The sequence below is a fragment of the Perognathus longimembris genome, chromosome 18 (assembly GCF_023159225.1).
Source record: "Perognathus longimembris pacificus isolate PPM17 chromosome 18, ASM2315922v1, whole genome shotgun sequence".
NCBI lineage: Eukaryota > Metazoa > Chordata > Mammalia > Rodentia > Heteromyidae > Perognathus > Perognathus longimembris.
Genome location: NC_063178.1, coordinates 32,106,974 through 32,120,457, shown reverse-complemented (window position 1 = coordinate 32,120,457; position 13,484 = coordinate 32,106,974). Strand labels below are relative to the sequence as shown.

The window sequence follows — 13,484 nt, the reverse complement described above, 5'->3', positions numbered from 1 at the left end:
TGAGCTTTCTCCACCTCCCTCGCCACCGTCCCTGTGATCCGGCCCTGTGCAGAGCCCCTCCCTTGGTGTGGTGCCTTGGGTGGCTGATTTCAGTGGTTCAGAGGCTCAGAATCCTTGGGGGTTCTGTGCTGGGTGGGGGTCTTTGGAGAGCTGGGAGTTCACTGGCTTCTCATGGCCTTTCAGGTTGTGGCAGGTGGAGAGTGTTCTACAGGTACTGCGGCTGTTCGGTGCTCCTGTCAAAGGACACCGTATGCTCAGCCCTCAGACTCCAGCCCAGCCCTGCCTCTCTCCTCTGGGCTCTGTGGAGCCTCAGGTGCCCAGAAGCTCGCTGCTCTGCCCATGGGTGTTTGCCCTGCGGTGGGCAAGGGCCTGCCCCCTCGGTGTGGCCCTTAGCTGGCTTGCCGACCCCCAGGGTGCCCCTTGCCCCCTGCCCTGTGACCTCGACCCCATTGCAGGGCAATCCTGGGATTGGGAGGGTGGCACATGGTGAATCTGTCGTGGGCGCGAGGAGCCCTCAGCCCAGGTCCCTTCTCCTCCCAGGCATGGACATCACAGACATCATCAAGGGGAAGGCAGAGAGCGATGAGGAAAAGCAGCACTTCATCCCCTTCCAGCAGTGAGCGTGGGCCAGGGGGCGGGAGGCAGGGGACATCAAAACTCTGCCCTTCCCACTGGCCCCGCCCTCCCCCAAAGCCACGCCTTTCCCTTCCCACAGGCCCCACCCTCCCCAAAGCCACGCCCTTCCCTTCCCACAGGCCCCGCCCTCCCCAAAACCACGCCCTGCCCTTCCCACAGGCCCCTCCCTCCCCAAAAGCCACGCCCTGCCCTTCCTGCGGGCCCCGCCCTTCCCAAAGCCACGCCCTCCCCGAAGCCACACCCTTCCCTTCCCACAAGCCCCTACCTCCCTGAAAACCATGTCCCACCCTTCCCACAGGCCCCGCCCTCCCCAAAAGCCATGCCCTGCCCTTCCCACAGGCCACGCCCTCCCCCAAAGCCACGCCCTTCCCACGGAGGTGCCTCTGAGCTAGGCAGCGGAAGGCCGGGCCAAGGGCCTGGTGGCTCAGGATTTTACCATAGCCTGCAGGGTACGGGGCAGTGGTGGTGGTGGTGGGGGGGGGTGCACCAGGCCCTGTTGTCCTGGAGCCTCTACATTAGACAACTGCACACAATCAGCAATAGATGGGAGATTCCGTAGGAGGACCCGTGCCGGACTCCGCGTGTGCTGGGCTCCGAGTCTGTCGGGCTTCCTGGGGCAGGCGCCTATGACTTGGGAAGGAGTCCTTTCCTCTTGTGGACCCTAAGCCATGCCCGGGGGGGGGAGGGGGGAGCTGGCCCTCCCTCCCTGTGTGCATCCCCAGGGATGGCCATGCGCAGAGCCCCTGTGGCGGGTCTGAGCCGGCGCGGGCAGGCTTCTACACAGCCTGCTGGGCAAAGTCACCGCCTCAAAGGGAGACAGTGGTGGGCAGGGTAAGGGGGCAGGGGCAGGGGGCAGGGGCAGGGGACAGGGGCAGGGGACAGGGGCAGGGGGCTGAGTAAGTGGGCAGGGGAATCTAGGCGGCCTCCTCCAGCCCAGAAGCCTCTGACTGCTCCTGGCTCCCCCAGGTGACTGACCCCTCCTTCCCAGAGACTGCTTGGAATTCTGGGTTCCCCCCATCCCCCCCAGCCCCCTGCAGCCCACGGGAGGGCCTGGCGCCTATGCCAGGTTGCCAGGCCCCTCTAAGTGATCTGGCCTGCTTTCACCCTCGTGGTCCTGGGACACAGGTGGAGGGCGGCGCCCTGAGCTGGAACCCCTGGGTCCGGGGAAGCAGGGCGACGGCAGAGGTCCACATGGACACCTGACACGGCGGGGTGCACACAGATGTCACCCTGGAGTTTCCCCGGGCCGGGCCACGGGGGCAGGACTGGGGGCAGAGCGAGGGGAGATGGGGGGGCAGATCGACCGAGAGGACACCTTGATGGGCCCCCTCCCCCCGCAGGCCTCTGGGTGACCATGAAGATGCTGGTAGGTGACCTCACGCAGATCTGCAAGGACTACCCGCACCTGGTGGACAGGTGGTGGCCCGGAAGCTGGGCTTCCGAGATCATCATGCCAGGTGGGCTCCGGCGACAGTTCTGCCCCCGGCCAGCAGGTGTCGCTACAGGACGAGGATGAAGGGATGTGTGATGGACGGGAGACGTGGGGCCAGTGTGCGACCAGCCTCCCTTCCTCCTTTGCCATGACTCCTTGGGGCGCCCCTCTCTCAGCTCTCCAAACACTTCTCCCCCATCCCCCGCCACACCCCGCGGCGCCCCACTCTCGCTTCCTGAGCCAACTCCCATCTCTCTCCTGTCTCCCCGGGCCTCAGGGGACGTGAGGAACATTTACATCACGCTCTTGCAAGGTGACTTTGACAAGTACACCAAGACCTCGCAGTGGAACGTGGAGGTGATCACGTGCGTGTGCTCCGAGGATGGCATGACACTAGGCCTGTAAGAGCCTGGAGCGGCATCCCCCCCACACCCCTCCCCACCCCCGACCTCACTCTGATCTGGGAGTTCCCCTTCCTTCCTCTCCCTGACTTGCAGTCACGTGACCGACCTTGGCCAGAAGAGTCCCCTCAAAAGGCCTGTGGTTACTTATTTTCTCTCCAGGAGAACAGTTGTTTCATGTCTAGCCCCCTTTCCCCCACCTCTTCTATTCTCCTTCCTCCTCTCTGCCTCCCCCCTGCTTGGGTCCCTTTCATATGTGTGTGTGTGCATGTGTGTGTGTGGGTGCATGTGCATGTGTGTGTGCGTGTGTGTGAGTGCATGCGTGTGTGCATGTGTACTGCGTGTATGTGTGTGGTGTGTGCATATGCATGTGTGTGCGTGCGCGTGCGTGTGCATGTGTGCGCGTGTGTATGTGTGCACGTGTGTGTATGTGTACGTGCGTATGTGTGTGTATGTGTGCGTGTGTGCATGTGTGTATGTGCGCGTGTGTGCGTGCATGTGTGTGTATATGTGCACATGTGTGCGTGCATGTGTATGTTTGCGCACATGTGTGCGTGCGTGTATGTGTGCGTGTGTGCATGTGTGCGTGTGCGTGCGTGTGTAGGTTTGGCGTCCACTGTCGCTGAGCTTCTGCAGTGGAGGGCTCCTCACTGCAGTGGTGGCTGGCGTGTCAGGTACTCTCTGAGTGGAGGAGGATCGATACCCAGGAAGCTGCTGTCCGCGCGCTTGCCCACCCCCCACTCCCCAGCGCTCAGCCCTCCTTGCAGATTGTCCTCCCGAGGGCTGGCTGTGCACTGGAGTAGCGAGGTGGCCGCTCTGCTCTGCAGCATATGTGCTGCGCGGCTCTCCTCGGTGTGTTTACGTCTGTTTACTCCTGTTTCCTCTGAGCTGTCGGTAGCCCGGGCCAGCGTGTGGGAGGCTTGGCTTCTCCCTTCCTCCCTTCCCAGCACGCGGGCCAAAAATGAGATGATTCTCAGCACAAGTCCAGCCTGGGCATGCGGCCCTTGTCGGCCGCTGTATGGATGGGGAGCGAGGTAGGAAGGGGGTGTCCTCCCCCTCCTAGGACTGGAGGCAAATGACTTTCACAGGGGGCGGGGCCCATGATCTGCCCCGGCCACCCCACCCTTGGCAGACATGGGACAGAGCCCTTGTCAAATGGGACAAATGACCCAGGATCCTAAACCACTTGACCCAAGCTGGGCGCTGGTGCCGCAAGCCTGTCATCCTAGCTACTCAAGTGGCTGAGATCTGAGGATTGTGGTTTGAAGCCATCCTGGGCAAGTACATTTGTGAGACTAAATCGCCAACTAACCACCTAAAATCTGGAAGCAGAGCTATGGCCCATGCCATAGCTCCTCTTTGTGCTACCAACAAAAGCTCAGGCATAATACCCAGGCCCTGATTTCAAGCCCCAGGACAGGCAAAATAAAACAACAACAAAAAACAACTTCACCACAATGCCCATGAAAAAAACGCTTCCCCAATTTAGTCTCCATCTTAAAAAGAAGGCTGTTTAGCTCTTCTATCGAACTCTGGGACGATTCAGAATTATTTTTAAATCTAAAGAAATTCCTATCACTGCCTTTGGCATGGTGAAACCAGCCTCCCTGTTAATTAATATCTACTTGAACAAAACCCCATCCTTTAGCTCGGCCTCTAATGGCTACTACTGAAACCTTTTCTCTGAGAAGTTCAAATAAGAGAGAAACAATTTGGCTCAGAGGAGCACAAAGGAAGACCGCGGGTTTTTATCCCACAGGACAAATTGCATCTCATGAATGTATGGACCCTTGCTTTGAAGCTATTTTTATCCAGCTACCTCCTGATCAGAGAACTTTTGAAGCTCAGCCTCATTTTCAAACATTGATCCCCTCACCCCCCCCCCCCTCCCCGGCTGCAGGAGGACAGAGCCGACGTCCATGGCGGCTCCTCTTCTGGCTGCAGCCAGGCCAGGGAGGCCAGCGTAGCATCTCCAGCACAGAGGGTGCTGGGGTGGAGATGGGAAGGTCACTGAGGGGCCCTGTGGTGATTTACCTTTCTATTGCCTGCGGAAGTTACAGGGAAGTTTAGTTGACTGACGACTGAGCATCTCTGAGGAAGCCTGTGGGAGGCTGCTCTTTCCATGTTTGCAGAAATAAATGTGCCTGCCTAATGAAGCACCCCGCAACACACACCCCACTTCCATGGGGACGAGCCAGGCCCTCAGGTGTGCTGGGGGGGGGCCTGACCGGCATGCCCGGGGGTCCCAAGACCCGGCTGAGAGCTTTGTGGTCAGACAGCCCGAGTTCAAGTCTCCGCATTCTCTCCTAGTACCTGCGGGATCGTGCAGAATTCTTCCCTTTTACTCTCTAAAACGAGATGGGGACTCGCTTCTCAGGGCCTGGGGTTGGGTAGGGCGGTGGCGTGGGGACCGGGCAGGTGGTAAGCACTCAGTGACAGGAGGGAGGGGAGGCCTGTGCTGTGATTTCCAGTGCGGATTTGCTTGTTTTTAGTGACCCTGGGTCTTGAACTCAGACCCTTGCACTTACTAGGTGCCCTGGAATCATGCCTATCGACGCTTCCCCGTGGCCGGGATGACAGGCGTGCTCTCTTATGCTGAGCTCTTGTTGTTCTTGTTGAGAGGGAGGATGGTGGGGGAAGCTCCTTGGATCCATCTTCCCCTCTCAGCTCCCGGGAAGCTGGGGCGAGAAGCGGGAGTCGTGGTATTCAGCCTTCAACTTAGATGTTCAGCGGGAGACCCACCCCAGGCCACCGCCGCCGCCCTGTGGACAGCCAGGGGGCCCAGCCAGGTGGAAAGTGACCGAGGCAGAGCCTGGTCTCCATGCCCGGAGGACGGGCTCTGTCCAGGCCCACGTGCAGTTCACTTGCACTTCACAACCATGTGCAGAGCAAGGCCACTCCTGTGATGCTGAGCCGGGCCCTGGGTGACGGGGCCCGGGTGACGTGGCCCAGGTGACACGGCCTGTCCACTGAGCCCTGCTGTGACATGGGCTCCGTTCCCAGCTCCAGCCAGTTCCTTCAGGGCCTGGCACGGACCCGGCTCCTAGAGTCGGCCTGGCTGGGCATACTGCGGTTCCACAGTGTTTTCCTCTGCTTCCTTTCCTGGGTAGAACGTATCTGCATGGGGGCCGGGGACAAACTGATGAGCAAGTACTGCTCTGTGGTGTACTAACAGGTCAAGCAGCCATGCTGGATGGAGACCGTCAAGGTAAGCGGGACCGTGGCACACACGTGCCTCTCACTTGCGGCCCGGGGCTCGTGGAGTGGCCCGTGGAGTGGCCCGCTTATCCTCAACAGCCCTGTGGGGTGGCCCGCATATCCCCTCGCTTCATGGTGAGGAGACGGGATGGAAGCCCTCAACGGCTCGCCCGCTGCCCCCTGCTGCTGAGCCGTCCAGCTCGCCTGCTTGGTGCTCTTTGCAATGCCAGAGGGAACCGGGAGAGGCAGCAAGGGGTAGGGCGTTTCCAGAACCCAATGCCCACGCCAGCATCCTGCACCTGCTCTAGAATTCCCTTGCTTTCCTTCATGGCCAGCCCAGGTCAGCTCCAGGGCGGTGTCAGCCAGGCTTCCTGTGGGGACCCAGGGCGATGGAGGCATCTGGTCCGGGCTTATCTGTGGGGTCCCTGACCTCTGAGGCCCCCAGGGGCCTGGCTCGACGCGCTCACGGGGCTCAGATTCCGCTTTGTAGAGGTGCGGCCACCTGCACAACCTCATGGCTGTGGCTTGTACAGTGTGAGCTGTCCTTTCCCACACTGCAGTATCGCAGAGAGCTGGTCCGACAGCATCGGTGCTGCACAGCAAAAGTGGGGTGCCCCAGGGCCAGGCCCAAGGACCCCAGTGAGCAGTGCCGCCGACAGCTCCTTGGGCGGTGTGATTCTGGGGTGACTGGGGTGATCTGGGGTGGTGGCTCTCATTGAGTGGCTTCGGAAGGAGAAACATCTGGAAATGTGTTCAGCCAAAGATGAGCACAGGAGCCCTAGGATTCCCCAGACATGACTGGATTCCTGGGTTTTGTTTTGGTTTTTTGTTTATTCTGGGGCTTGACCGGGCCTGGGCACTGTCCCTGAGCTCTTTTTGGTCAAGGCTTGTGCTTGACTCCATGAGCCACAGCTCCGCTCCCAGATTTTTCTGAGTAGTTTATTGGAGGTAAGAGTCTCACAGACTGTCCTGCCTGGGCTGGCTTCGAACCCTAGTCCTCCGATGTCAGCCTCCTGGGTAGCGAGGATGGCAGGCGTGAGCCACTGGGACCCGGCATTATTTCTGATTCCCATGGATGAGGTCCCCAGTGAGCCCTCCAGTGTGGCTGCAAATCCGCGGAGCCTGCCTTCTGTTCTGGCACCCCGTGCAGCATGCGGGGGAGATGTGCTAACATGATGAGACTTTTACACCAATTCAGGGAGACTGAGCGTATTATTACTATTTTTCCTCCCTGTAATTTTCAGGCTTCTTTTCCTTGGCTGGAGATGCAATTTTCCAGGTGGATTACACTGGTGATAGTTCTTTTGTGATTTACTTGCAGTTTGTCAGGCTTGGGGTGTGTGTGTGTGAGTGTGTGTGTGCGTGTGTGTGTTGGGATAAAGTGGCAGGTGGTGTTCAGGCTGCTTGTTAGGGGGTGGGGAGTGAGGGGCACCCCGCTTGTCTCCTGAGCTCTGGTTTGTGTCCCCAGAGGTGGCTGTGCCCATTGAAGACATGCAAAGGATTCACTTGAGGTTCATGTTCTGCCATTGCTCCTCCCTGGAATGTGAGTGCCCACTGTGGGGCGTCCGTGCCCTCTGGGGGAGAGGGACGGGGCGTCCGTGCCCCTGGGGAGAGCTCTAGGGCATCCGTGCCCCTGTGGAGAAGGATAGGGGCATCCGTGTCCCTAGGGAGAGTTCTAGGGCATCCGTACCCGCCCACCAGGGACACACAGGGAGCGAGCCAGGGCATCCGGGCCCCTGGGGAAAGGGCTGGGGAGCGGGCCCCCTGCCACTGTCTCTCCTGATGTCCCAACACACGTTCCAGCTAAAGACAGAAGCGAGTACAATTTTGCCATGTCCTATGTGAAGCTGATGAAGGAGGAGAGGACGATGCTGCAGGACGGTGCCACGACCTGCTGGTCTTCAAGGTCGGGGGGGGTGGTGAGGGGAGGGGAGGGCAGGTGGCTGGCGGGGAGGGTGGGGCAGGACAGGGGGCAGGGTGGCAGGGGATGGCAGCACCCCCGCCCACCTGTGCCATCTCCCTGGGCCGCTCTGGGTGGCGGGGGGGGGGGGGGCTGCGGGCTCCACTCCAGGGGTCACCCAGGCTCTGTCTTCCAGGGGACAGCAAGAAGATGGAGGACACCAGCACCTACCTGACCCTGCCTTCGGGTCAGCACCATGTGGAGAGCAAGGGGGCCACCCTCAGCAGGAGCGCCAGCAGTGTCGGGGAGCTGTCCGTGAGCTCCCGGGACACCTTCTGCATCTCCACCCTCGTGTGCTCCACGAAGCTCACCCAGAACCGTAACCCTTCGGAGGTGTGTGTGTGTGTGCGTGTGCATGCACTGCCCTAGCTGCAAAGGCCCCATGGAGAGGGGCCGGGGTGGGGGGGTGGGGAGAGGGAGTGGGGACAGGGCTGGGGGTAACAAATCACCCTGTCCCGTCCCCTCCCAGTGGGCCTACTGGGCTTGCTGAAGTGGTGCACGAAGCCACAGCTGCTGCAGGAGAACCTGGAGAAGCTGAAGATCATGGACGGAGAGGAGGTGGTGAAGGTGAGCACATGTGGCTGCCGTTGGATTCATCCACCGGTGGTGGAGCTCAGAGCTGACCCCGGGCGGAGGGCACTGACTCTTGCCACCTCTGAGCGGAGACAGGGCCCCAGGTGACCCAGAGAGACCTTAGGGCGGACCCAAAGGTGGCTTGGTTTGAGGGCACCGCGTGCAGGTGTCCAAAGCTGCAGGGTGTGCTGGGCGCTGGGTTGACAGCCCTCCGTGCTCTGCCTGAGTCGTGGCTCTTGGACTGCCTGTGGACGTGGGCTTTGATCTCCTGTGCTGGCACGGGACCCCCGCCACCTTGCCCAGGCTCCACCTCTCTCTGCCACAGAACTGCGGTGGGGTCCTGGGCATGCAGCCCCCGGGGGCCGGGCCACCTCCTGCCCCTCAGGATCATCGTCTCCTCTCTCCCAGTTTCTGCAGGACAAGCTGGGCACGCTCTTCAAGATCATGATGGAGCACTCGCACACCACTGAGTACGACATCCTGGTCTTCAATGCCCTGGTGAGCGGGGGAGTCAGGGGGTCACCCCCGCGGCTGGCGTCGGGGGAGAGGACAGAGCCCCGGTCCCCAGGGCTCCCTGAGACCCGAGAGTGTGGGGAAAGGCTGGAGATGCAGGGCCAGCACAGGGTGTCCCGCCCTGGACCCAGCACCCGTATCGCAGCCACAGCCCCCGACCTAGGGATGGTGAGAGGTGCTTAGCAGGGACAGAGGGGCGGGCGGGGAATGGGAGCCTCATTTCTCCGCCCTGCATCGCCCCACCCCGGTCCCTCTTGAGTCTCCCCCAGATCTACATCACGGAGCTCATTGTGGACCAGAAGTTCCAGCACTTCAACACCATCCTGGAGGCATACATCCAGCAGCACTTCAGCGCTACGCTGGCTTACAAGTGAGTGACATCCACGTGTCCCCCGTGTGGGACCTCGAGCCCCGAGGGGCCCCAGGTGCAGGGGGCCGGACCCGGGACCGCTGCACAGACTTCTTGGGGGGGGAGTTCGAGCCCTTTTCTCACCCCGAGCGTGGGTTATTGGGGTACCCTGGAAGTTACGAAGGATGCAGGGGCGGGGTGAAGGGCGACAGCAACGCGTGGACGTGTCCCGTGTTTGAGCCGGAGGGAGCGCGGGCCCAGCCCTGCTGCCCGGGGCCCAGTTTGGGGGCCACAGCCAGCGAGGGCACCTTGGTGGGGGGGCAGGCCGCGTGTGATGATGAGGAGTGAGGATGGCTACTGTGACATTTTCTACGCAGAGAGAAAGCTGAGCAAACCCCGTAGCCGCCGCAATTCTGCCTTATCCTCGCTCGCCCCGTTTTTCTAGTGGGAAGATTCCCTTTGTTCCTAGCTGTTGTTTCTCTCCCTCCATCCTCCAGGGCTGGGAAGGGCTCACTTTGTCGCTTCATTAATATGTTTTCCAGCTGTTATCATTGTGTGTGTGTGTGTGGTGTGTGTGTGCGTGCACGTGTGTGTGCATTTGTCATCGCGAGCTTGACCCCTGGCTCCCTTCCACCTCCGCTTAAGTGCGTTTGTGATTTGCCAAGCAACGCCGTGGCCACTCTGGGCAGAGACAGAGACCTGCACTGATGCTTTCGTCCCTCACCAAGGAAGTTGATGACGGTGCTGAAGACGTATCCGGACACCTCCAGCCGAGGCGAGCAGTGCGAGCCCATCCTGTGCACCCTGAAGGCGCTGGAGTACGTGTTCAAGTTCATTGTGTGCTCCAGTGAGTACCAACCTCGTGCCCGCGGGCAAACCTTGCTGTCCTTGTGACGGGAGAAACCCTCTGCAACAAATACAACCAGGTTCTAATTTAAACACAAAGTCATAAATCTTGGAGATGCCCGTCCATTCCAGCTATGGAGCTGCGACGATAAAGCAACTTGGTACCCGCCAAGTTCATGTGTCACAGCAAGGGATCGGTGGCTCCCAGCTCTGCTGATGCATGTAACAGCTGTCATTCGATGTGAGATAATTTCAAGAAAAACTTACGAATCTGTAGCTGGGTGAGAAGGGCAGAGGGCGGGCGAGGAGAACTCAGGGGTCACCTAGGCAGGGTTGGGGCCAGTGAGCAAGTGTCTGTGTTCTCAGGAGGCCTGGAGATCCCACAGCCACTGGGCTAATGAGCAAGGGCAGGTGTCCCGGGAGACATTCAAGGTCAGTTTGTATCATCCTCACCTGAGGCCAGGTAGGCTAGGCCTGGCTCTCTGTGTGATTAGATGGGTTGTGTGCGGCAGGAACTAAGGAGAAGCCTTTGAGAAGGAAGGGCCGGGTTCTTACCGGTTCAAGCGAGCAGAGAGAGATGCGGGGAGATGTGGGACCTGGTGTTCACCTCACTCAATCCAGTCCAGGCTTCGAGTGGCCGTGGGAAGAGCAGGGTCTGGTGCTCGGTGCTGGTGTTGCTGCTCCGTCTAGATCTTGAGGCCTGCACAGCTCAGTCTAGGATGAGGTTTCTGAGCAGCCCTGCTTTGTAAGGAATGCCCACAGGGGGCAGCCTCCTTCATCCCACCTACCCCCCATCGGCCTAATCTCCTGGTGGGGGGAAGGCCAGGGCAGCTCTAGGTTCTGCATGCACACAGTAGGACATCAGTGGAGGAAGCAAGTAGGAAAGGTCTGCAGATAATCAGGCCTCTACCCTGGTGCCCCAGGAAAGAATAGAGAACCTGGCGTGAGGCAGGTGGGCCAAGGTACAAAGGCCTTTATGCTGTGAGTCCTCCTCCCTCCCCCTCATCCCCTCCCCATCGTGGGCAGTGTGTGCACAGTGCCTTTGCACAAGTGGCCGCCCCTCCCCAGAGCTCAGTGCACAGCCCACACCCCCTGCCTAGCGCACTGTGCCCAGGGCTGGAGGTTCCTGACCCTTTCTGGAAGGGTCTATGGCAGTAGTGCGTTGAGCCTTGCTCGCGGGCGTTTTCTGTCTGGCATCTCTACTATTCCGCCCACATCCTGCCTCAGCTCCCCTCCCGGGCTTTGTGAATGGCAGCCTCTTCCAGCCCGCCAGGGTCGGGAATGAGTGGCAGGAAGGCTGTGTGGGTGACGGCCGGCCCGCTGCAGCCACTGTCGCATGGAGTGAACACACAGCCTCTGCCTTGTTAAACAAAAGCGTGTTCCACTTGGCGCTGCTTGACAGCCGGCGAGGTTTCTTTTCATTGTTCCTGCGTGAATGAATATTCACACGCAGTCGTCTGTGTGTGCAGAGCGGGGGCTGGAGTGCCCGGCTCGAGGCTGTCCCTGCTTCTCACGCTGCTAATTTGTTTGCATGTTAGTATCATTGATTCCCACGTATACCTGTTCCGGAGCGCGAATATAATTTCAGCCTTGGATGACAGTAGTAGCTTTGTAAACAGCACCATTGCCGTTCGTGGAATGATTTTAGGGTGATTTTAACGTGTGTCACGTCCACATGGGTGAGAACACCGTCATCAGGGCCAGGTGACAGCCAGTGGCTTCTCTTTACTTCAGTGTCTCTTTCGTGGTTTGCTGCCCATCTGGTGTTGGCATGTTTCCACTGGCGTCCCGCTCGCTCCCCTCCCCTTGTGCCTGGACTGCAGTGTGGGCTTTCCCCAGCCGTTCAGTCTCTGCAGAAGTGTTTCTGCACTTCTTAGGGAGGCACTTGTAACAGCTGTACTTGTGGACATTTCTCCTTTCTAATCCTAACTCTTCCTCTCCATCTTCCAGCACCGGCTAAGAGTCCAGGTCAGTCAGGGCTGCACTGAAATAGGGTTTTCATCATGGATGCTTCTCAGCTGTCGAAGGAAGCGCCTTTCTCTTCGTAATTTGCTGCCGACGGCATTCGTTATAGAGGATGGGTTTCCCTGTAACCTTCTGAATATAGTCCCACCAACCTCATGGTTTCTCCTCCTGGTTTTTCTGTTCTTTCCCCCTCCTCTCCTTTGGAATTCTTTAAAATTTCTCCTTGTCTTCTTCCTCCCTTAACTAGTTTGAAAGTTAAGGGGTTTTGTTTGCTTGTTTGTTCTTGTGTGCAGGTCCCAGGGCTTGAACTCGGGATCTGGGTGCTGTCCCTGAGCTTTTGGGAAAAGCAGAAATAAAGAGCCCAGGAGAGTTCTCTGTGGAGAGGGTTTTCCTTCCCCACCCGGCCAGGCTGGGCTTCTCTGCCAGGGTGTCTTCCCGTGCGCAGGGATTTATTTCTCACTTTGCTTCACAAAAAAGGCACAGTGTGAGGCTGGATCTTCTCTTTCTCTGTCTATCTGTCTGTCCGTCCGCCTGTGTCTCTCTCTCTTTTTCTTTTCCCAACAGCAGCAAAACTGAGGTGTCAGGACTGGGATGTGCAGAGGCCTTGAGGCAGAGCCAGCTTTCTAGACTGGAAGCGCCCGCTGTCTGCCTTGGTTGTGTGTCTGTCTGTGTAAAGTCCTCATTCTCTCCACAGACAGCTTAGTCACTGAAAATCCCCCCTTAGTCCGGGTTGGTGGGAAGTAACCTCCCAGGGTCTTTGCTCCACTCTCCTGTTGGAGATGGACATCTTCCACCTCGATTCTGTGCTGCTGCTGGCCAGGCCCTTTCCCCGCTCCACCTACAGGCTCCCTGCCAGTGAGCACCAGAGCAGAGCAGAGCGGAGCACAGCCCACCCCTGTCCTCAGAGCCTCCCTCCACACGCCCATGGTCACGGTTCACGCTGGCTACTGCACCAGCTCAGTCCCGCAGCACACTCGCTCCTGACCTTCCTGCCTCTCAGGGAGGAGGGTGGGGACACACACCGGGCATGTTTGAACCCCATGCCTCCTTGGCTGCTCCCAAATCTCAACACAGCTTTACTGCACAGGTACTGAACAAAAACCATAATGGCAACATGGCAAATGTGACAACTTCTCTGTAACGACAGCGAATGTTGGGGCTCTCTGTGGGTCCCACAGGAAGCCTGGGGCTCAGTGTGCCTTTCAGGCAGGCGGGCCGGAAGCTCAATGCCTGGGGCTCCTCTCAGAGAACCAACCCCCTGACCCTTCCCACGCAATTGTCCTACTGGCTCTAGAACTCTCCAGACACCAAGGTGCAGAAGAGAAGGCCTGGTGGTAGGGCTTGAACTCGGGGCTTGGGTCCTGTCCGTAAGCGTTCGTGCTCAAGGATTGCCTCCTGTTGAGCCATAGCTTTCTGTGGCCATTCATTGGAGATGAGTCTCACGGACCTTCCTGCCCGGGCTGGCTTCAACTCTCTACCCACAGATCTCAGCCTCCTAAGTAGCTGGGATTACAGGTGTGAGCCATCTGTACCTGGTTACTACTTCAGATATCGGGGAAACTTCATCAATTATTAGAAAAAAAAAATCACCTGGGGGCTGGAATGGTGAGA

The 13,484-nt window shown here is 59.1% G+C and overlaps 1 protein-coding gene across 1 annotated transcript in view; it reads left to right on the top strand.

The window, feature by feature from the left end:
• Positions 1 to 13,484, top strand: part of LOC125366911 (dedicator of cytokinesis protein 2-like) — a 90,045-nt gene that overhangs the window by 9,959 nt on the left and 66,602 nt on the right. The window contains 12 exon segments of the mRNA XM_048367617.1: positions 456 to 616; positions 1,409 to 1,467; positions 1,977 to 2,093; positions 2,346 to 2,465; positions 5,580 to 5,677; positions 7,138 to 7,210; positions 7,471 to 7,550; positions 7,739 to 7,946; positions 8,097 to 8,194; positions 8,609 to 8,698; positions 8,983 to 9,083; positions 9,791 to 9,913. Coding sequence (XP_048223574.1) covers positions 456 to 616; positions 1,409 to 1,467; positions 1,977 to 2,093; positions 2,346 to 2,465; positions 5,580 to 5,677; positions 7,138 to 7,210; positions 7,471 to 7,550; positions 7,739 to 7,946; positions 8,097 to 8,194; positions 8,609 to 8,698; positions 8,983 to 9,083; positions 9,791 to 9,913 — 1,328 coding nt within the window.